General features: G+C 43.6%; 1 protein-coding gene across 2 annotated transcripts in view; it reads left to right on the top strand.

The window, feature by feature from the left end:
• meis1b (Meis homeobox 1 b) overlaps positions 1–25,305 on the top strand; it is a 112,144-nt gene that overhangs the window by 45,432 nt on the left and 41,407 nt on the right. For both annotated transcript variants that reach the window (XM_056395076.1, XM_056395075.1), the window contains one exon: positions 16,160–16,305. In XM_056395076.1, coding sequence (XP_056251051.1) covers positions 16,160–16,305 — 146 coding nt within the window. The remainder of the gene's footprint in view (positions 1–16,159; positions 16,306–25,305) is intronic.

Raw genomic sequence — 25,305 nt, 5'->3', positions numbered from 1 at the left:
TCAGAGCCTGAACATGGGGAAAGAGAGAGAGAGGGAAAAGACGAGAGTGAAAGAAAACGACGGAAAGAAAACAGCTAAATGAGAGCATAAGATAAGGAGGGAGAGAATCTAAGGGTGAATGCTGTGAAAGCATTTTGATGCTGACTGGAGCAGTATGTCTGTGTGTGTGTGTGTGTGTGTGTGTGTTAGAAAATCTTATAGCGAGTGAGGAAAAGAGAGGCAGAACAGTTATCCCTGATGAGTGTGTTAAGTGCTGCTGAGTGTTGTTTGGGAGTCTATTGAGGCGTATTCACCGCTGCTAACAAACAGCAATATCTTCTCTGCCAGTGCAGAGGTGAAAGAGTTGTGGCAGGGCCACCTGAAGCTCACTCTGTTTCCCCTACAGAGTTTGAGTAAAGAGTATGTAAGTGTGTGTCCGTGTTTTTAAAGAAACAAACAGTATGAGAATCATCATACAGCGTCACCGGAGCATACACTTTACGTTCTGTTCATATGCTGTTTATGAAAATCAATATCTGAGAGGCATAAAAGGTAAATGCTTCTCAAAACAGCTTGAGAAAACATCCCTCAACAACTGTGTGTTGCCAGTAGCAGTGTTTATTGAGCCTCAGCTGGATTTACTGCATCTCAAACATTATTATCTGTGGTTACCTGGGAAAAGAGATGCTTGGCCTTTCGGTGTCCAATCACGACCTCCCTCTCTCAGATTCACTGAGATCTTTACAACCTCGCTTTATCGCGGCAGCAAATGCGTCAACCAACATGTAGCGACTTGCTTCGCAGGAAAATGATGGCCCTCGATGACTTTTTATTGCCTCATGGGCAATAAGCAAACTCAGAGTGGCCTGAGTTTGCCCCTCTTGAAAAAGAGGAAATTGTATCAGGTTCCCACAGCGAGGGGCCAGTTTGCTTTTAGGATTAGGGCCGGTGTCACCCGGCCGCTGGGGTCGCGTGGTAGAAAGAGTCAGGAATACAAGTAAACAAAGCAACTTCCTACACCCTCTCCTCTCCTCTCCTCTCCTCTCCTCTCCTCTCCCTCTTTTCACATGTGAAACACTTTGTCAGTCAGGTTCACTAACCTGCTTTTTATTGGCTTGGGTGAACGTCTCGTCTGTGAGAAGGTAATAGCCATAAAACTGTTTGATAAGGTGTCAGAGCCTGTTTGACTGTTTGACTTTGGGATTTATATGTTGCGTGTTGCTGAGCATGTTTACATATAATCATGTGAGCCTCATATTTGTACATATTGTCTCTGTGTCTTTATTTTCTCTCATAGCCTCCGTCTCAGTCTCCTCTCTCGCCATAAGCCCTTTGCTGTCACTACGCCCTTGTTTTTGACTTTCTCTAATGATATTCAGAAGAATGCCCCACACATTTTGAAGGTGAATAAAATGTTTCCCCCGCGCTCTCTGTTACTTTAAATCTCCCCTGCATTCATTCAGTCTGCCTCTCTCTGTCTGTTGGTTACATGTGGGCATGTTTGCATGACCAAAGAAATGCAAAGTCTAGCCCAGACCATTACAATATGCCTTGTGTGCACAATTTACATGAAATACATATTCATTCATGACATGTGTGCACACGAAGTAGCTTCTCTCTCCCTCTTCTCCTGCCTCTCTCATGGCTTTGCTTGGTCTTTTTTTGCTCGCTTAGGATGTGTTTTTCTCAAAGTTTTTTTCAAATGAAAACTACATCTCTCTCTATGTCGTACGAAACTGTATGTTTTGCCTTTTGTCGTTCTCATTTTACCCATAAACGCACTTGGGTCCCACCATGTAGTTTGGTGCTGCTCCAAGAATCAGTACAACAGCCGTTCATTTAAAAAAAAAAAGAAGAAAAAAAAAGAGGTTCTACTTCATTTGCTCCAGCGAGGGAGTTCAAGCGGGAGGGAAATGTATCTTTAGCTTCCATGTTATAATTGTGGCACGCTAATGATGTAGACACATTCTCACTGTCTGTTTACAGGAAACGCTCTTCTTTAATTTGCAACTGGCGTGAATGCCAAATGCCTATATCTAATTACTGGTGTTTGCTGAAAGATACTATTTACACACACTTTTTGCCTCATAGAGGTCTCTCGTGTGTCGGCATGAGGAGATGATGACAAGAAAAGTTAAATGTGTAAACCTGGTAAAGACTAGTTTTGAAATGAAAATGAAATTAGGATAAGAGGAATTATTTTTTCACCAATGATTTGTCCGTTTAAACCTGAAGATATGGTGGTTCAGCGCATCTACAGTCAAGATCTTGTTTGAAAAGTGTCATCCAAGGACTCAATTCAGGTTTATTTTGGTATGAAGAACCATAATTTGCGCCATTCTTGTGTAATCGTGTCCTAAAAGAAGATGCCACTTTTGTCAAATTACTGGATATCTCCTTTTGGAACAGAAGTCTGCAGCTTTGATTTGGAAATGTAAACAAGTTGAAATGTGGTAATGCACTTGTCATGCAAATGAATAGGATATAAAGTTGAAGCATACTCATTCACTTGTGAAATATTTGTGTGCGTGCGTGCGTGCGTGCGTGCGTGCGTGCGTGCGTGCGTGCGGAGGGTCTGGTGTCCATGCCATTGTCATCATGTAGATAGAAATAGAAATGTGATAAATTCCAAATTTGTGACTAGTTTGCGCTCTTTATTTTGTCTGTTTTCAATTCAGTTCCAAATTGCCTGGAACGCACACACACACACACACACACACACACACACACACACACACACACACACACACACACAGATACACAAGCTCTCACAGACAGAAAATGCCCTGGTTCTTAATCGTGGCCAGTACAGGTTCATAGGGAATCTGAGAGTGAAATCACACCGACTCATCACTGATGTGTCACGACGCATTACATCTGGCCGATAAAACAACCTCAAACTCTCTCACTTCTTTCTATCTTTCCATTTTCTCTCGCTGGGGCCTGTGTCCCCCCTCCTCCTCCCCCTCCCTTGAAGAGGAGCTGAGCTCAGGACCCAGGAGGCCTCTGATTAGATAGATGTTAACTTTTCAGGGAAAACCCTGATAGCAGGCCGGAGACGATCACCACTGCTAATGGATGGTTAAAGACCAAATGAGCCTTTTTATTAGCTTTTTACTACTAACATTATGTTGGAAAAAGCTACAATTAATGTTTATTTTTTTTACAGTATTAACTTCAGATGGGTATGACAGAGGCGTACTGTAGTTTGGGCATTCACGTGTGTGGTGGGAGAATGAGAGGAAAGAGAGAGAGAAGGAATGGAGGAGGGAGGGGGGAGAGCAAAGAGACAGGGTATTAGCACTTTGTTCAGTAGAGAAGCATTGTTTGGCCCCTTGGCACACACAAGAACACACACAAATAAGCAAGTCTCACACACACACACACACACAAACACACACACACATGCACAGAGCAGCAACGTTTATTTAAGCTTTTGATAAAGAGATTAGCCCCATCATCCTACGCTCTTAAGCTAGCCGAGGGGGTCCATGTTCAGGAAATCCTGGCTTTCCTGACACATGGGCTTATAGGGAAACCTGGCTCAAGCAACACTTATATGATATTAATACAATTCCTAATGGTCAGATTAACAAGGTTTGGTCCTAACACGGAGGGCGGTTTGCTCAGATTTGTGTTTTTCTGGGGACATATCGAAAGAAGGAGAGAAGAAGAGAGAGACAGAGCTGGACAGAAAGTTACTAAAAGAGTGAAAAGGTTGAAAACAGAATGTGGTAGAAGAGGCGGAGTAGCTGTGCCAGCTGGGCTGCTTTTTTTTTTCTTTATTATTAGCCCTATCACAGTGGTTGGAGTCCAGCTTAAAGCTACAAACAGCGAAGTGCTAATTTTAGCCTCCAAAGAGGATAAGGATAAATAGCTTGCTGCCAGTTTGCCATATGGTCCCCTGCCGATTATATTGTGTCAGGAATATTTTCACCCCGCCCCCATCCCTGCCCCAACACACAAACATATCCATATACACACAAACATACACATATACACACAAACATACACATATACACACAAACACACACATATACACACAAACATACACATATACACACAAACACAGCCTCAGCATTTGTGATGCTGGGAGATCGCTTTATCTCAACATGTAGATGTGATTGAAGAGTTAATTTCCAAAAGTAAGCGTTCTAGAAAAAATATAATCACACAAATGTAATTATTAAACAGATTTTCACACCTGTGAAGGTATTTTTACTATCCCTAAAAAGTCACACAATTTGTTTTTATTAGGGTAGTTTATCTCCTCCTAATAATAGAAAGATATATCACACTGAAAGTGTAATTTTCAAACAGGAAATTGTAGTTGCAGTGATGGCGGCCTCAACCTGCAGTCTTTTTTATCCACTATAGCTTCCAGCTGCAAGGTAACGTTTGGCCTCTTCTGTAATCTCCTGCAACTTGGGTTATATTCTCATTTGAAAATATGAGCCCTGTAGAAGAATAAATATGAGTCTCTCTCTCTTTCTCCATCAACACACATGCATATGTTCACATGTAAATGCAACACACACTCACACCGCAACTCTCCATTATTCTCTCACTCTCTCTCACTCTCTCTCCCTCAAATTGAAATAATTCAATTTATGGACACAGTTCCAGACCTCCCTGGCTAAGACCATTATGCATGGAGGCCCCCCCCCCCTCCCCTTTTCTAACAAAAGAACGGGAGAATTTACCAGCCGGCTCTCCAAACGACACCCACACAAAGCCAATTTCATGCCGGGAAAACACCAGCAGAAGCGCCAGTTTTGGTCAAAACCTGCATCCCTGTGGATTTTCTTTATCACTGAATATGGGTCGATGCTACTTTAATTTCTGTTAGGGCTTATTTTATAACCCCGATATGACACATGCAACTCCTTCTGCTTCTAACATTCAAACCTGGCTGCTGCACAGGTGTTCACTCATTTAAAAGTGAAAGAGAGAACAACGTCAGACCTCTTGGATTGGTAAATGTATGATTTATTCGCAGACTTGATCCCTGCAGCAAATCTACAACCATTTTTGTTGTTGCGGTGATGTTGAACAGCTACCTGTTCAAATATGTTGTTTCACTTTAGGCAATAATAATAATTAAAAAGCATTAAGATGTGAAAGGTTGAGGTGATGTGTTGTGAGCCCAGGTAACCTGGCATGCAGGAAGTTGGAGGTAAACTATGTCAATGGGCCAAAGCTTGACCCAGGGCTGACCCAGGCCAAACATGCTGCCCCCTGAGGCCTCCTCCCCTTGGTCCTTTTGACATGGATACCTGCTATAGGGATTTAACTGAGAGATAAACACATCAGCAAGCTTTTCTAAAAGTTTAGAGAGAGGGAAAGAGAAAGAGAGAAGAGAGGTTCTAGATAACAAATACCTGCAGGTAAACACAAAAGCAGCAGGGTGGGCTGGAGGGCAGCATGGGCGTTTACTTTGTGTGTTTGCAGAGCAACACAAAGCATGCCACTTGCGGTACACACTTGTGAACACACACATTTGGATGTAACCCGATCATCCCTTCTCTCTCCGAGGCCAGTGAAACTCAAAGAGATGAGCAGGGACTGGGGGCTGAGATTCTCACTAGTGATAACCTTTAGAGTAAAGGCCTGAGTGGTGGTGTTACACACACACACACACACACACACACACACACACACACACTCTGCATACATACATACATACATACATACATACATACATATATATATATATATATATATAAATTTATATATTGTACACAGCAGCTCCCATGGGCAGCCCCAGTTCTTTGTTCCACTGAGATTCTTTTAAGCAGCAGAGAGGTCATAGTCTTACAGGAAGTCACCCCCATAGAGGGCTGCCTTTTTCAGGAAGTGACTTGGTGGGACTGTGTGGCGAGAGCGCCGGTGTCCACGGGGGGCATATCACTCCAGTCCACATGGGCCTATGCTCCACAGGAAGTAGGGCCGCTGTAAACCCACTCACTTCCTCTTCCTCTGTCCCGAAAGTCTTATCAGGTCTGCGTATGTGGAGGCTGATAGGACTACAAATCCCCCGTATCCCCGCAACACCACATCCTGTGCCTATCAAAGACACGCTGACAAGGAGGGGGACGTGGAAAAGAAGCATTACTTTGGTGGGACAATTAACTGTGAGGTTAATTTAATACTTCGGATTGCGAAGCTGAGGAGCTCAGACAACAGTAATGTGGATATCTTGAAGTAGGAGTTTATAAGAAGGGAATTCCATGATTAAAATGCCACACACTCAATCTTCACAACAGCGCAACAGTGCCGTCGTCTGCTTTACTCGTGTGTTTACTCATTAAAAATCAGCTAAAACCCAAAAATGTAAATGCAACAACTCCACAACCTGACATATTTAAATGGAGTAGGTTGTTGCGCAGATAATGACTTATCCTGTTTTCCTAACCACCTCCTCAGTAACCTGATCTTGTGGGTGCAGACCATATTATACTCCCTCCTAATACTAAAACCGTCTGTTATTCCAAAAAAACTCACTGGAAGCTAATGCGCTATTATTAGCTTGTGCCACCGCAGGGTTAGCGTGCCTGCATTATCTAACTACATACTGCAGTTTGGCTGGCGCTGATAGGTTAGCATGAGTGGGAAAATCCTTGTGCATTAGAAGTGTTTATCAGAGGCTGTGCCATTCAGATAGTTACCATGTGGAAAAATGCACACACAGACCAGAGCTGTACACGCTAGCTCTGAAAAATAAGCTGGGAAACTGTAGTTTGGTTAATGGATCTACACCCTAAACATGAAGAGATGATTACAGACAGAACAGACTGATTGTTGGTACTGAGATGATACAGTTCCACTTAATTCGAGTTAATTAAACTGGTGGTTTTGACAGGCTGGTAGACGTCAAAGAAGTTAGTGCTGCAAGATATAATTTTCACTAAATGTAGTTCATTGTAAAAGATGCACAGATCACATTAAAGGATGTGTTTTCAGTTAATTGATGTTGACTAAAAATGATACTCTTCATTCTGTAGTTTAGTAGAGATCCTGAAAGTTAAGAGAGTGTCTTCGCATAATGAAAAACATATTTACAGTCAGTTTAAGTTTACTGAAAAGGATATTTTGGTGGTTTATTAAAGGGGCTTACATGTGTATATCTAGGTTTCTCTTGTTGATATATTTTTACTGTTAGTCCACAGGAAAATTAAAACAGGATGTTTTTGCTTTAGTTCAGCTGAAGGTTCCTTCTCTTTGTCCCACGTCTACACTGAAGGACTTTGGAACGCCCTTCAGCACATCAGCTGACTTTTGGAAAGGACCGCCGAGCCATTGTGCTGTTAAGTGCTCTTAGCTTTTGTTATAGTCCTTGTCCTTTCTGCCATCCCTCCCCCCCTTCCTCTCTTCTTCCATAGTCCATTTGACTCTCCCTCCCTCTCTCTCTCTCTCTCTCTCTGTGCATTTGTTGTGTGCTGAGTTTGACTGAGGCTCAGTGCGTCAAAGGTGTCAAAAGCCATCTGAGAAGAAGCAAAGCAGTTGAGAGATTGAGAGTTAAGAGTGAGAAAGAGGCAGAAGAGGGACAATTTCAGGAATCTTGTCATAATTTCAGGAACCACTTTCTGTGTGTGTGTGTGTGAGTATGATATGTGTGTGTGTGTGTGTGTGTGTGTGTGTGTGTGTGTGAGGACTCCCCCTCACTGAGGCGAAGAATCTGTGGGCCCCCCTCACAAGTGCTCCCATTTGAACCGAGTCTGGCCTTCTATCTTCAGGTTAGAAAAAAAAGCAACGGCAACACAAAGGCAAGAGGGGAAAAATCAATAGTTACACAGCAAAAGTGCTCAACATGAAAGGGTGAATTCATCGCCCTACACTTTCATTTTAGCTTGTACCATCTGTCTCTTTCTCTCTTATTCTTTCTCTCTGGACTGATCTGGAAGTGGGAATAAAAGGCAGTCGCCGTGTGTGTGTGAGTGTGTTTGTGTGCGTGGAGGCATACTGCAGTTTAATGTCGTGTCGGTGCCCTGCGCTTGAGGCAGTTTCCAGCGTGTCAGGCAGCCTGTGGTGATGACCCTTTACGGGGAAAATGGCACAGAGAGAGCAGTCACATTTACACTGACATTTTTGCCATCACCTATGGCTATGTCAACAGGCCTGATCCCCCCCTCCCCTCCCCTCACCTCCCCTCACAGCCAACAGTGGATGGCCTCAGCAATAACACACAGAAGCACAGAAACATTTTCACAGAGAAAATGAGCATTAACACAGGTCTGATATTCAATATTTTACAGAAGGTTAATCATTCGCTCCATAAATTGTCATAAAGCTGTGTGTGATGTCATCAGGCCGCTTGTTGCTTGTCCAAACCTAAAATAAATTCCTTTTAAAACCAAATCAAACGTAGGAAAAGCAGACTGACACTGACAAACTGATTAATTGATTATAACACTAAAATTGGCAAACTAATATATCCATCTAACTCACACACGTGTTAACATGAACCGGTGTGCACAAATGTCCACTTACATTCAAGATGACTAACTAACAATGCACTCAAACCACTCGAAAGCCACTTAGACCTTAGGATCTGACAAGCACTTTTAATTAACTCACAAATATGATAACTGGCCTGTGCGCTTTTTTTTTTTTTTTTTTTGTTAGTTAAACACATTCTCTGTGTGTCTGGCTTCCTGATCTCCTCCTCGTCTGATCGCCATAAATGAAATAATTGCTCCAAACTTGGCTCGGATTCTCACAACAAGAAGTCTCCAGTGTGCTTTAATTACAAATAACCCTTGTAAATGACTCACCAGTTACTGTCATTATTGAATCTGTCAGCGCTGATCCACAAAACTGTCATCATTCAAAGTAACCGGCTTTGTTATTGCAAAGCACTCGTTATTTACTGTAATTACTTCAATGGAATTGTCTTTGATTACAGGAAGCAATTACTTAGCTCTCCCCTGATTGTTTACCTGGCAACCCGTATTCTTTTTCCTTTTGTAGTAATTACAACTTTCTGCGGATACCTAATATATTTATTCATTAAGTTTTTACCGGTGTGTGTGCTCTACCAAGATTAATCTACGCTGCACAGTGATGTGATCCAAATGCATTGGCAGAAGTTTTGAGCAAAGATCTGAAAATATTGGTGTGTCTCTCTGGCACAGGCAGGAAGGGAAGTCTAGACTAGCCATATTGTTTTGTCGACAGCGCATGTCATTATCCGGCAGAACAGTTGAGGGGATTTCTCTGTGTCTCTCCTCCTCCTCGGGAATAAAAGGGAGGCGAAACAGCATTGGTCACAGAGAGTGTTTTGTATTGAAGTAAGTGTGTGTGTGTGTGTTGCTTTAGAATACTTTGCTAGTCATTATTGGAAAGCTGCCTTATGGAAGATCGGAGGAATGGGTGCATGTGAGCGTGTTCGAGTGTGTTTTCGGTGCAGTAAAGGGAGAGGTGCTTTTGAAAATGTGCCCCTACTTGGGAATTGCGTTGCAAGGAATTCCTGCATGTTCAGAATATTTGGAGATGGGAGGGGCCTCCAGAGCCATGCAAAGGGAACCCCCCACTGCCTGCAACCCCCCTGTACACCCCCTCCCCGAGTCTAGAGCTTATGAATGGCCTGAATACAATAAACGCCACTTTTTTTTTTTTTTCTTTTCTCCCTCCCTCTTGCAAGCCCTTCTTTACCCCTCTCAGGATTTCTGGGAATGTAATGCATGTGTATGTGTGTGTGAGAGTTTGTGTGCACGTTTGTGTGTGAGTGCAAGAGAGAAAAGTAGTGAGAAAGAGAGCACTTTAGTGAGTATACCTCAGCACGTGTGTGAGTGTGTTTTGTGTATGGTGTTCAGAGTGTGTCTATGTGCATGAATTTCTCGCCTGCCAATATGAGATGTGTGTATCCCATGTGGAACAGGATAGCAGGCCCCTGAGGCCTGCGTCTTGCCTGGGCAGCCAACCCAGGGTCATGTGAGCTTTCTGGGGTGTGAAACTCTAGGAGTGGCCCATGAGGGATCAGCTCCAGGTCACTCACACTCACAGTGAAACACACTCTCTCTCTCTCTCTCTCTCTCTCTCTCTCTCTCTCTCTCTCTCTCTCTCACAACAAATAGCCCTTAGACTAAATGCACTATCGTAAACTCAAAAGACCTGTCCCCACCTCTTCTCCCTCTCAGTCCATCCACGGCCTGTAAAACCTCGCAAAAACATCTCGCAGTAACCTCCAAAAACGTTTAGCCATATGTGAATGATTCCTCACACTCACACAGGATCCCACTCATGACATCTGGCACAAAGCTAATATTCATAACCCCTATTCCTCAACTCAGCAGTGCTTCTAAGAGGAAAAAGAAATTATTAGAAAGCTAAATGTCATAACTCTCTTGCGTTGAACTAGAAGCAACGTGTCTGACAAGATAACTGTTTGCAGATGACTGACTGGTGAATCCATGGCTGTTAATTTGCCAGGCAGCTGATAAATGGCTGACACCTTCGAATGGCACATGTGCCCTCGCAGAGGGGGCAGGTAGTACCAATCTCTGCCTAACGCTGAGATATGGTTCATAATCAGATCATAAGAGATTAGCCCAGATACTGCTTGATAATGTCAGGCTATGCCTTGAGACAGAGAGATGTAGAGAAGTGATAAAGACATAGGAGAGGGAGAAAAAGCGTCATTAGTACTCACAAGTTGAAGAGGTAGACTGAAAACGTCAAGACTGAGGATATTGATGTTCACCCAGATTACCTTAAATTTTAACCGTATTTATTTAGTGAAATATCATTTGCCACTTTCTGTTTGTTTTAAAAAGAAGGAAATTGCAAACCTACAGTGAAGAAAGGTAACAATGCCTCACTGTTACATCCCCAACACTGTGCAAATATCCTCCATCCCAACCCCTTACTCCACAGAGAGACAGAGGAGAGAGGAAAGTAATGAAGTAGGAAGGAGGGGGAGGCAAGAATGAAACATGAAGTGGAGGAAAGGCTTAAATAAAAGCCATCGAAGCTGAATGAGCATAGTAAGTAAGTGTCTGTTTAGCTAATGCTAACGAAGCTCATGGAAATGCATGAAGAAAGCTAACCTAGTTTTTACGTCATTATCTATTTGCTCACAGTGTGTTTGTGTGTGTGTGTGTGTGTGTATGTATGTGTGTGTGTGTGTGTGTGTGTTTGGGTGCAAGTGTGTATTTGTGTATACAGCGTGCGAGGGGACTGATAAAATATTCCTTCCCTTGGTTGGCCCCGGGGCATTTCAACTGCCCCTGGCTCCTTCCAGTCACTGGCCTGCTCCCTAATTGAAACATGCACACACATACACACACACAGACACGCACACACATGGACACTCACGCACACACGACATTCGGGGCTTCTGAGGCTGGAAACACACATGCATAAAGATAGACAGAGATGGACACACACATACAGACCGATGCACATCCATGCATGCATGCATTCTTCACACATGAACATGCACCCCTACCGTCCTGCATTGATTCAGCCCCCACCCCCACCCCCCCAGCCCCTCCTCTAACTAGTTGCGAAGACGTTGTCATGGCCGATCAGTGGGCCAGGCCCAGAGTTGTGCCTCTGGCTTTTCCTTGTGGGGTGACTGGAGCTCGCTAGCCTAGCTGCCCCACGCTGTATGTATGCAGCCCTGGGTTACAGCCTGCTGATGCTCTTAATGAGCCTGGTAGCCTGTGTATGGAGAGAGACTGACTGATTCATTGGCTGACTGGCTTCCTAGCTGCCCGGGTGGCATTCTGACTGTCTGAGTGAGTGGCTGATTGGCTGACTGACAAGGTTGCTATATGACTGACTAGCTTACTGGCTGGCTCGATAGCCTACTGCTTGAGTGGGTAACAGTGGGCAACTGCCTGACTGACCAACCAGAAGGCTGATTGGCTGAACGATGAACTAAAGGTGACGCCACCGAGGTCATGTTGACATCAACGCAGATAAATTTCAAATCGCTGCTTACGTGTCAGAAGTTTTCTGCCTATTCAAGCAGACTAACAATCCATACTGAAACCACAGAGGAGTGATAAATCTTTAACTCTGGACTATTGACTATTACCCTGATGCATCGGCCATGAGCTTTAAGGGCAACACTCACGTGTCAAAAAGCCTGCGCCCACTGTTTTTATATTGGCCCAGGATCAGGAAATAATTTCATATCTCCCAACATTGGCGTGTGACAGCATAATTATCATATTGTACTCAGCTACTTGACCAGCGTCAAATGATGAACCTCTACATGAGCCTCCGATGTTTGCCATTTGAGTCACCGGTAGTGTCTCATTTTTCTAAGAGAAGCCGGCACAGTCATTTTAAATCTTGGAAGAGCTTTTCTGAAAAGTTCTGTTGGTGTTAGAAAATGTCGGCTCCAAAAGCCAAAATAGAAAAAAAATGATTTGCATTACAGTGGACATGACCTGACTGACTTTCCTGTGTCTGATATTTTTATTTTTTTTCAACTGATTAACTCCAGTGTGGCACACAACATCTCTTCCCTTGCCTATCCATTATTTTCTCCCCCTTCATTGCCTCCTTCAGTGGCATGAGTGTGCTTCCACTTCTTCAGTCTCACTGAATGTTCCTCATCCCTCCCTCGCCCTCTCTTCTTCTCCTCTTTCACCCCCTCTCATTGGTTTTCTTCCCCTGTTTTTCTCTTTCTCTCTCCCTCTCTCTCACATGCTGAGGTAACCCTGTTGACATTTCCCCAACATGGCTGCCAGACACAACTTCAGCACCTTTCCTGCCTCACCCTCGCTGCTCACCCCCACAGTCTTTCTCCTTTCTCCCCTCCCACTCTTCCCTCGCTTGCTGGGGTTAAAGAAAAGCAGAAATTAGCCCCAGACCTCACAGAGGTGATTGGTATCAAATTGCAGTGAAAATTGAAATGCCAATAAAATTGACGGCCCTTCCCCAGCCTTCCTCCTTCCTTTTCCCCTTCTAGGTAAAGTAAGTGTCGATAGGTCAGACTTACTTAGAAGACCCCATTGCGAAAAGGAGGGAATAGTGGGAGGTATTAGGGTTTCCCTCTCTGACTTAAATTCAGTCATATCAGGGTCATAATTTTAATTTTCAGTTTCTCTCAATTCAATCTCTTCCTTCTCCACTTTGTGTAAATGTATTGAGGAGCTGTATGTTCTTTGATTCAGTGATATGAAGTAAATATGATATGGGTGTCTAATGCATGCTACTTCTCTCACATTATGCATCATTTTGGTTTGTGATTAATTAGGTCTTCGGGGTTATTTTATATTCTGTAGGCTCATGATTATGAATTTTAAAGATTACAGTTGCTGCTTGCATACTATTTCATTCACCATAAATCAATAGATGCGATGTACTACTTTAAAAAATATGGGCAATATCATGCAGTGTGATATTGTACTACTGTATATGAAGCAGTGGCAGCCTCAAGGTTAGAAAGCAGGCTTGTGACTGGAAGGTAAGCAGTTTGATTACTAAACTGCAAAGATGCATCTCTCTGTGATGCTTCCATGTTTAAATGAAGGTTAAAATAAAAATAAATAAAATGTCTAAGGAATTCAATATTATAGACGATAATAAAGTAAGATGAAGGTTTAATGATCAAAGTAGGTTCAAAGGATCAAAGGAGGATTATGTGATAGAACAGTACAGAGAGTGCACAGACAGCACAAGCAGAATCGTGCAATTTCTTGTGACAGTTTTCTCGGAGAATACACACTTTTATTAGTTATTATGTGCTCTCTCTGCTGCCTCGGTGTTTTCTCTCTCCCTCGTTTCCCCCCCTCTCTCCACGCCTCTCACGATTTCTCACCTCTTCCTGAGCCCGCTTGCTCACCCGCTCCCTCCAACTTGCTCACTTGCACGCATACTCACGCACTCACTCACTCTCTCTCTCATTCACTCACTCACTCTCTCACTCTCTCCCTCACTCTCTCTCTCTCGCTCACACATTCACTCACGCTCTGAGCTGATAGTCCGGCCGTTTGCTTCTGTTTCCCCAACTCGCATGGGACGAGCCCCTAGGTTTGTTATTGTAGGCTTTGCTGAACATGAGCCGGTCTTTACAACGGATTGAAAGCATTTGCTTCCAATGAAAATCTGGTCTTAGATTACAGGGCCTCGGCTCGGCTCACCCCTCTTTTTCCAGCAGGCCGACGGAGAGACAGAGGGGTGGGTGTATTTTAGCCGTGAAACAGTAGGCAGAGAAAACTCACTTGTTAAGCTCAGGCTGTGTTTGTCCCGGGCTAATGATGTAACTGAAGCTTGCAGTGTGAGTGTGTTTTTAGGCAGAGGGAAGTGTAGGAGCTGGCTGGACGCGGTACATTGTGTGTGTGTAGTGTAACGCTAGAGTGGCGAGTCAGTGAATCATTTAATCGATTAATGGATTAGTCATTTTATAGGCTAAACCTTTATTGAATAATCTGGAAAATAATAAACGGATTAATCAATAATGAAAATAATTTTTATCTGTAGGACTGTATGAGTGAATATTATGATTGAAAGTGTGACTGACTTCAACCTGCATGTGGCTAATGCCTAAATCCAACTTTTGACCTTTTGGTGATGTTACAGTGGCCCAACCCTACTACCAGCCTCACATGAATATGTGCATTATTAATGTGCAGTGGCTGGCGTTTGCTTCAGGATCGCACCACCTCTAAAAAAGCAAGCTCTTGTTTTATCCCTCCCCCACCCTCCGTAGCGTCACCTCCACTTCCACACGAGGTTCATTAAAAAGCCTTCAATATGTGTGCATATGTATCTCCTTCTGCCAGAACAGTCGGCGAGAGAGAGTGAGAGCTAGCCAAGAATGTTGTTTCGTATGGATCGTTGAGAGCCTCTCTCTCCTAATGGTGTATATAATTCAGGTGCCCTCCAGGCATGCTTTCAGGAATTCTTTTGCCTGAGGTAATGGGGAGCAAAGGCCTGGATTTTCGGCCCATGATTATTCCATTGATGTGGCAGGCTGGAAAAAAGTCATCTCCAACCGGATTAGCGCCAACATCCCCATTAATTATCGATGAATCGGGGGCTTAGGGTTTAGCTAGGTGCTGGGTGTCGCCCTTTGCAAGTTAGTGGAGTGCAGGCCCGCTCGAATGCAGTTATCTACTCCCACCACAGTGAACAGAACTAGAAGCTTTAGAAGTGCTTTGTGTGTAATCAATAAATAACTGGATCCAATTCTGTGCACTGCTTCAGCATTTTTTTTTTTTTTTCTTCTTTCCTTCCCCTCACTTCCAGTCAAGAAAGGCGGTGAGGGTGCCACTTGTTTATCCCGTCTCATGTTTCTTTTATGATTATCGTCTTCATTGAGGGTGGCTCGCATTTTTGAATAATGATAATAACAATTAGGCTTTTCACAGCCACAGATGGGAGCTGTATAGAAAGCGTACAGTAATTGGGTCGTTTTGAATATGTGGAGTGTGTGCGTATGGGTGGATGTTGTTTGAGTGTGAATGCAGAGAAAAGGCCCATGGAGCACACCTTTCACTTTTCCTCTCAGCGCTCAAACACTCTAAGCTGTCTCAGTGTTCCCCTTAGGTGAGGTTAACTGGCCTTAATAGAGCCTTATCGAAGCCCTACAGGTTGCTGTAAGCAGCCATGACGCCATTGTTATGAAAAGCAGCTAGCTTTGTTAGCGCTGTTTGTGCCTCTGACTTTCTTTTTTTCCACCTATTTTCCTTTTATTTTCTGCCCTCCCCCTCCTCGCAACCTCCCCTTTTGTAGTGCCATGTTACTCTTTCCACCTCAGGTAAAATGGCAGAATGCGCCGGGGCGACGCTTCAATAACTATTTTCCCCTCAGGATAATAAAGACTAAATCTCTCTGTCATTTTCAATTCTGCGCGGGCTTGGATGGGAGAGTGGGGAAATGCGACCTTACAAGTCCTTTGTGCTCCCCTTCTCCCTCTCTTTTCTCGCAGAAAGATGCGAGCGCTCACTGTGTTTTCAAGTGGCGGGGGGAGAAAAATGAAAGGCAGGGTTATTTATAAATGTATTAAAAATGAATGCATTTATGAGGTGCTGTTTTCCAGCCATTCTCTGCTTGCCATTGTTGTGTCTCTATACCCCTCCGTCTGTGCATACAAAGCCCTCCAGAATTCCTTCGAAATCGTATTTATTCCCTTTGAACGCAGAGGCGCAGCAAATGCAGGAAGTAAACAAACTGTGAGTCTGATCTCCACTGTCTCTTCCTGTTTCTTGTCATGTGACAGGTGATGGCCTGGACAACAGTGTGGCTTCACCGAGCACAGGGGATGACGATGACCCGGATAAAGAGAAGAAACGCAACAAGAAGAGAGGGATCTTCCCTAAGGTGGCCACCAACATCATGAGAGCATGGCTCTTCCAGCACCTAACAGTGAGTTGAATGAAACAGCATTTGTTCTCGATCGCTCTCAGTTTCATATCACGTGTGCACACTGAACTTCACTTCACAGCCACAGGCTTTCTTACCATTAGACACACACACACACACACACACACACACACACACACACACACACACACTTTCTGTCTTTCTAGCTCTGCTCCACACAAGTACACTTGCACACAAAGGAACACATACACGCACACACCCAGAGACACTGACACACTCACTGACACTCACATACACACCACCGGAGCAGCCCCCTCTTCTCCACAATGTATCCCGGTTTGTACGGTGAACACTTCAAAGACACAGGGCTGTGTAATCTGCCGGCGATCTCGGCAGCCTGCGCTCTCTCGCTCCTCATCTGCTGAAACTGAATAACGTTGAAGCCAAGGAGAGACGCCCCTGGCCATAACTGCCGCAGATACATAGATGAACCTTATTAAGAACAAATCTGTCATTATTTAACAGATGCCTGGGATGCTGCAAAGGCCTGTGGTTTGGCTTTATTTTTACTCAATTATAGCAGAGAATACCAATGCCGTTAGCACCAGCTGACGGCATCACAAACTGTCTGAGGGGAAAGTAGTGTGGGAAAAAATTTATTTTGACAGTGGGAGATTGCAATGTGACTGTTAAAATGGAGCCAACAGTAAATAGAAGGTTATCTTCTTTAACACAAGTTTCATTTCTAACACAGTCAATGCTCCAGCCACAGTTAGCATTGCTAGATACATTGTGCCAACATGTCTTAATACCTATCAAAGGACAGAAAGAAGACTTGTTCCCATATTGAGTTTGAGTGAAACTCTTCTGTATAACTGATTGCAGAATTTGCACCAGTGGCTCCATTAGTTTCTATAAAGTATTTTAGTATGTTCTGTGCTAACCTATGCGGCATGTAATAATAACAATAATGTTACATTTTATTCATCCCTTTGGGGAAATTAGGGTTTATAATCATTGTTGAGGATCATAATAACATTATTCACATTAAAGGTGGATGAAATATTCCCTTAAACAAATTGAAATTGCCTTTGTGTTTTCACAAATGTTTCACTTCACAGCAGGTTTCTGAGTGGCCACTCGCGTCTGAATTTTTCAGTGGAACAGCCAATGAAAACAAAAATGAAATTTAGACTTAATATCAGAATTGATTGATGTCACAAAGTTCCCATTTTACAAATGATTTAAAACAAGTCTGAGAGTCGGGGTAGTGCAGTAAGACATTGATGGAACTTGAACTTACAAGTAAAACCGTGTCTTGGTTGGAGCAATTGGAAAAAAAAAAGCTTGACATAGTGACATTTTTACTCAGTCAAATTCCTGATGAAGGATTCCTTATAAATGTGTTTCAAAACTAATGGATTCTGCCTATGTCAGGAGTTTGTGCAGAACATGATACAGTTTGGCTGAGTGGGTGTTGGTTTGAATTGCACAAGCCAACAGGGAGGATGCTGGGGAAAGTAATTTGGTTGTTGGATTATGGATATTGCACAGGCTCCACTTTTATTTATTTATTTGTAGCCTGTCTTTGATGTTGATGGCATGTGTTGTACGATGTCTTCCTGTGTTTCCAACAGTGGAAAAATTGAGAGTAACTTTTTTTATTGAGTACACCTCCGTGACGCATCAAGGCAAAGATATATATATTGTATATGTGTACACTGCATATACATACACTGCATATACACAAACATCTCACAAGCCTTATTATACTTTTTGTTCCTCTTTGTACTCTCCCCTTCCCATCTCACCAGCTCTGCCATCACCCTACACACACACGCACACACACACAAACACACACACGCACACACACACACACACACACACACACACACACACACACACACACACACACACACACAAACACACACACATGCACACACACACATCATCACACATAGAAACTAACCTCTCCTCCAGCTCCCTGACCTCAACCCCTCCCCAAAACCTTCAGGGCCACAGAGGAAAGGTGTTTGAAACATACACACATCCTGTCTGTGGAAATACAGTTCAGCACACACACACAGCAGCACACCTACTGTGTCATATTACACCATGAGTTGGGCTTATGGGAGGCTTCTGCACTGTTAGATCTCAAACAGTGGGAAGGATATAAGTGAGTGTCAGGGGAGTGAGGGAGAAGAGAAGAAGAAGAAGAGGAGGAGAAGGCAAGGAGATGAAGTGGGGGGGATAAGGAGGATCCATCAACCTTTTCCTTCTCCCAGGCAAAGGGGAAAGAAGAACTAAAACATGCACACATACAGGCACACAATGGCACATAGGTTAAATTCCTTCATGGCACAAAACAGGAGGAAGCTGCTGTTTTAAACAGCTTTTAAAACTCAGAGGTAAACTGAAAGGTTTAAAAAATCACCTCCAATATGTTTCTCCTCATCAGAGAAGCCAAACAGAAATGAAACCCAGGCAGAAAGGAGCGATATCTTCTTTGTTTATGGGAAATGTGGTCTTAATTTTGAGAAAACATTGGCATTAACAATACCACTGGTGTCAGGTAAATGCTCGCAGTGGTCTCATTTGTTTACACTAATCATTCTTCAGTGTCACGATTAATTTAATCACCATTTGTGTTTATAAGTGCTACACGTAGCAACTCTAATGCAAAAATATTTACAGTATCTCTTACACTGTATGCAGTATGTCTCTCTGTGTCTGCGGATACGAACATGAGCATGAACAGCTGATCCAGGCTCCTTCACAGCATCATCAACGGGCCTGCCTTTGTCTCACAGAGGGATGGAAGATGCGAGTCTGGCCTCTTAGAGATAGACACAATGCCAATTAGGCACACACAGATGAATGCGTGCACCCACATATACACACATATTCGCAACAAAGTGCTGTGGCACCACACAAACCTGAATAAAGGAGTCAGGATCTGTTATTTCTCGAGTATAATAAATATGCTGGATTTTGACTCTGGCACAGAGGCATCAGGACAGAATAAACCAGAATACAATAGGATCGACTCGGGCAGATGTTTCGATACCCACCTTGGTGTATTTTCTGTTATTCGCCCTCACACTTGGACCCTCAAGGGAGTTCCCATTGTACTGAAGCGGAAGGGGAAGGTGGGTGGCAAACTGAGGCAGTGAGAGCATCAGCAGGGTAGGTGGTAGGTGGCATTCATATGTCTGTTTTTTTGTTTTGAAATCATTTCTGCATCTCTGCTCACTTACCCATCAATCATGCTAATTACAGATGTCTTATTCTGGCAGGAAATGGGGGGGGGGGCAGAGTGCCATGTTTGTTATAAGTATGAACACCAACAGCAGAAAAAGTTGCACCTTCTTAGGTCACTTGTAGGTATTATCACTGCCAAAGAGCCAAAGCCCCAAAGTGTTTCCGGTGTGATGAATATTCCCATGTGAAGGGTGGCAGTGTGAAAATGAAGAAATAACAAGTTAAGAAATGGGAAGAATGGGTAGAATAGCTCTTCTACTGTGTCTCTGTCTCCTGTGTGATGGGTAGAATGACAGACAGAGCAGTGGTATTGAATTTGTGACAATGACGACAGTCGCAGCTCAGTGAGTTCTCTCCAACACGCCCAATGAGCTCATATGTTGTCGACAGCGCTTGTGGGACAAGTTCATCGGAAGAATTTGGCTGCTCTGACTTGGAGCGACTACAAAACATTAGCGTTTACCGCTTGTCACGAATGGCCGCGCCGCGCAGCTCGCTGCCAGCTTGACATGCAGCTGTAAACTTGGTGGGGAACCAAAATAAAGGAGGCGGGGGGTTTCTCCACTTGTGTCCTCATCTCATTTTGATGTTTGTTTTCCATTGACGTTCTTAATTAAACATATGTTGTGACAGCCAGCAGTCACTTGGTTTTGCTGATTGAAAGAATGGGATGTTTGGTAAGAGAAATCAGCAGAAATGCGTCTCTACAACGGACAAATTCACCTTTATATCTGCACAACGAGGATGTGTTTAAACCAGCAGATATTGATCTGAAGTGTACTAATGATTGTTTTGTGGAAACAAATATTATAAAAAAAACATATGTTTAAAAATAATTGAAGTTGAAGAAGCGGCTCTGAGCTTATTGCATAACTGGCTGAGCCACCTCGTTGCTTTGTGTTACAATCAAAGAGACGAGCGTCGAGATGAAGAAATTGCTGGTACCCAATCTCTTTTTCCTCCATCCCTCCTATTGTGCAGTTGGAATCCACCCCCCCACCCCACCCCACCCCCCCACCCGCACCCTCCTCTCCTCACAAATGGTATTTTCTTGTTTAATTTAACAAGAAATGAGTAGTAAATGAAAGCTCAGGCCTCAAATCCCCAACGCGCCCTGTGCTCTCCTCTCCACTCCCCTATGAAAAGGCAATTTGTGAAATTATGTGATAGAGTAATTAGATGGAATTCACCCCCGCCTCCCTGCTACACACACCACCCGTATCCCCGTTTAGATTGTTGCCTTGCTAAACTGAAGTAGGTGCGTGTGTGTAGAAAGGAAGGGCAGGGGAGGGGGGTTTGGCATTCACAGTGTTAGCATCGGTATATTAGCCTGGCAGACTGGGACACACACTCTCATACACATTATCACTAACACTCTCTCATTCTGGCTCTCCTCCCCTCCTATTTGTACACAGACCCAGTGTAACGAGGGGCAGCCGTGATCGCAGCTCATAAAAGAAGCCAACCCGCAAAACCCTCAATGAGCTGCTCCCCCCCCCCCCCCCCCCCCACCTCCTCCTTTCTCCCCAAAAAACGTGTAAAATGCACTGAGAGAGAGAGTATAAAAAATCCAACTGGAAGGCATAATCCCCCGTTAATACAATTAGAGTCTAATTTAACCGCTCGCGAACGCAGATGTAGCTGAGCTGGGGGAGAGCTGTTCCCCCCACAGCAGCGTGCAGCGGGGGTTTTGAGCAGAAACAGGTGTGAAAAGTGATATAATTCATTTCTGCGCTGGCAGAGGAGACCAGGAGCCTCGCTGTTGTAGGCCCTGGGTGGTGGAGGAATCTAGACTGGGGGGTGCTGGGTGGGAGGGAGGGTGGGAGGGTTGGAGGAGGTAATATATGTATGGACAGATGGATAGGTGCACTAATCATTAAAGACGAGACATTTTCCATCGTGTCATAATGTTTTAGGTTGGGATTAAACAGAACAGAACACAGTGCAGAGGACACTCAACTTTACTGTCGAGCCAGTTTGGGAAATAGTTTTTTTAAAGGTTGGAGGAGGGTGTCCGCAGCGGGCAATATTCAGTTTTTTGTGATTTTTGTAACAAAGTATAGCTGCTGTGACAGAAACTTCTTGGAGATGTGCTACAGGAACGATTTCCATGGTTCTTTGATGGTCCGAGTGAATCACTATTGTGCTTTATCGGCTGCAGTGTATTTATTAATATTAAGAAATTCATATTGTTGCCGCAGCTGAATGTGAAGTGAAGATTTATCAGTTCCTGAACTTCCTGTGAAGCCTCAGCTAAACAACAAGAAGTGAGGGAAAAAGTTTGCCAGAGGTCAGAGTTCGACATTGCCTCAGATGCCATTAGTCTTCAGCTGTTTATTGCTGGAGCCTGGACATGTCAGCACCCTGGTCACCCGCGGCAACCCTTACCCGCCACGGTGACGCGGGCCTGGAAGAGTGTTATCCTACTGGTCCTGTCTTCATACTTCCTTTGGGCCATTTTTGCCTTTATGACAAAGGTACAATGCTTGAATTGAGTCCATAACACAGAGACTTTACATGAATTTTTTTTCATGTTTATGAATACGGCTGTCCTGTGATTGCTGTTAGACTTGTTTGTCTTAGTTATCCACTGCACAAATTAAGTTTCTCATGAAAAATAATTTCAATTGACCTTCCGAGCTGCCAGGATGCTTCGTTAATAGCTTTGAAAAGACATCAGGAAGGGAGTTTAAAAAGGAGAACATCAGCTGACTTTTTAAGTGTTTTCATTAATTTATTCATAAGCGACAACAAAGGCACGATGTCCATCTTGATACTGTAAATAATATAGCGGTCTATGTGGCCTGGTGTCTCCGATTAGGTCTTAATTCAATCTAAGTGGCAGTCAGAATCTTAGGCGCCACAGCATTAGGATTTCAAAGAGGCCTTAAGAGACGACAGACAGACGGACAGATCTGCCAAAGGCCTTGCGTGACACTGTGACGAGACAGAGCGGCAGGGGAAAACAAGAGAACAAGTTAGTCTTATTCTTAGCATTTTTATTTGGTTTCAGATACTTTATCTCTAGGAATGGAATTGGCTTTAGGCTGTGTGTTTGTGTGCGTCTGTATCTGTTTGTGAGGGCTAGTGTTTGTGTAAATTTGTGTGTGTGTGTGTGTGTGTGTGTTGTGTGTGTGTGTGTGTGTGTGTGTGTGTTCGTGTGTTCGTGTGTTCGTGTTCGTATGAGGGCATTTGGAAGCAATGACTTGTCCGTACCAATCGCAGGAGTGGTTGGTGTCAAAGAGGAGGCAGCTGAGTCAACCTGCCTACCCCCCACTACACACACACACACACACACACACACACACAGGCACATGCACACACTCATACTGTGCTCCAACCCCCACATTACCCCACACCTTGTAATGAAAACATCATCAATTATCCCTCTTGACAGGCCCCAGGGACCAAAGGCAGACAGCTCTCTTTGGGGGCTTCTCTTTGTGAACTGACCCTCACAGACACACATACTTGCTACTCACACACTTGCTCTTTGCAACCATCTCATATGGTGCATGCATGTTTTTTTTTTAAGTGTGTGTATTAAAAGCTGATAGGCCAATGACCCATCTTTTCCAGGAAGGTAGATGGTGCGTGGGAGTAGATAGCAGAGAGTCAGACTGGTCCATCTGGTGGAGGTGTGGGGGGGGGGCAGGAGGTGTGTCTGAGGGGTTCTGGGGGTGTTTGGTGGAGGGAGGGGTCATGGTATGGCCAGGGCAGGGGGAAACCATCAGACCTGACATGGGCTCCTGAAAGGCCATCTGTTTCGTGATTGATGGATGGAATGATGGATGACTGAGAAGATGATAGTGGGATACAGTCGGCGGGGACAAAGACTGACACATGGCAGATGTAGGCATTTTAGGAAGATGTGTAACAGTTTACAGACAGACGTTGGTTGATCATATGCTGAGATTCATTGTGACTATTTCTATTGTGACTATTGTTGTTTAGAAAAACAAACCCCCTCTTTGCTTTTGTGGTTTATACATTTAAAATCAGCATAGTGACTCCCAGCCCTTTGTAAGGATGTGGTTTATGACCTGCCATCCTGTTTTAATGCATTTCATAAGTTTGGGTTTCCGTGGTGTTCAGTGACAGTTTCAGAGGCGTTTCCATCCTGTCAAGAATCTGATTTCTAGAAAAAACACTGCATACTTTAAGAAATTACTTTTACAAATATTTTTTTCTTTAATAAATATCAAATTCTAATATTGAGTATTGGAACCTTTCCAAAGCTCTGTGTGGATGGACGTCATATCGGTTGAATCTTGGTTCAGTGCTACAAGGAAATAATTCTTTTAACTTGTTTGACATTTCAGATGGTTGTATTTTTATCACATTAGGTTAATTTAGAGTCCGAACACCTGTCAGTCACAGAAGAGTCAAAAGTTTCCGTGTAGTTTGTACCACAGCTGGCTTGGAGGTAAAATGAACATTTTATACCAAAGGAGGGAAGAGCCCACTCAGCTTGTGTGTGCTTAGTCGGCTCTTTTTCTTTAATTTTCAAATTTCCTGTCATATGAGGATATTCACAATAATCTCAGGCTGAAAATGAGCTGCAAATATTTATACATAAATACGTCCCGGTCAGGTCTTTTATAGAGTCTCTTTACATTTCTGACAACCTTTTATTTCTGCTTATTCTCCCACTTTCTCCTCTCTTCCTCTTGTATCATTTTACCCCTCTATTTAAAAGCCCTCAAGGGCAGTTAACTTTTAATTCATGTCACCTTTGAACTTTTCCAAAATGGCTGCCATAGAGCTGGACCAAAAGCAAGCCTCTGTCTGTCTGTGTGTGTGTGTGTGTGTGTGTGTGTGTGTTGATCTGGCCTTCGTCGAGGGGTGGGTCGATGTATTTCCTTGAGAACGTGAGAACTTTACAGACCCTCAAGGTCGGTCAGCAGCACCGGAGGGGAGTCACAAGAGATCTAATATGGCTACCAAGAACACACACACACACACACACACACACACACACACACACACACACACACACACACACACACACAAAGACACACACACAGATCAGTTCATATTCAAACTTTAGAAGCTTTTTAGTTTCCTTTTTTTTATTTTTTTTAAATTGCTCTTAAACATTTCCAGCCGGGTGAGAAAAGTTTGTTTGAAGAATCTTTTTTTACTCAGTAACAACTCAGTAGTTATTAATGTCTTGATTCAACATAAAGGTGAGGGAATATTTGATATCAGTCTTGATTTCTCAATCACCTTGTCACCATCACCGCAAACCATCTCCTCTTTTCTCTTTGTCATCCTTCTCTCCCTCTCCCCAGCCCCTCATATAATTTCATAGTTGGGAAACTATGAAACAGTTCAGTGTGTGGTTTCATTGTTGTACGTCAGAGTGATTGATGGCTTCATGCTGAAGCTGTGTTTCACACTAGTTCTATTTTTCATTATCAGCTGTGTGTGATACGTGTGTGTGTATGTATGTGTGTGTGTGTGTGAACGTGTGTGTCTTCAGAGTGGGACAAAGGCCCATTAACTCGGATGTGCGAAATCACTCTTGGTTTGGTACCCACTAATCAGTTTACGATGATTTGCAAATCCGAAGAAGAGGCTCACTCTCAGACCTCAGACACAGACATGCAAACACACACACACACACACACACACACACACACACACACACACCACACACACACACACACACAAGGATGCAAACATATACACACACACACTTTAACATAGGCCCTTAGTAGCGACGTCAGTGGCTGGGTGGGGTGTGGAGTTCCCCACCATCACTGTGGTATTTATTGG

The sequence above is a fragment of the Seriola aureovittata genome, chromosome 14 (assembly GCF_021018895.1).
Source record: "Seriola aureovittata isolate HTS-2021-v1 ecotype China chromosome 14, ASM2101889v1, whole genome shotgun sequence".
Taxonomy (NCBI): Eukaryota; Metazoa; Chordata; class Actinopteri; order Carangiformes; family Carangidae; genus Seriola; species Seriola aureovittata.
This window is presented reverse-complemented; position numbering and strand designations above follow the sequence as displayed.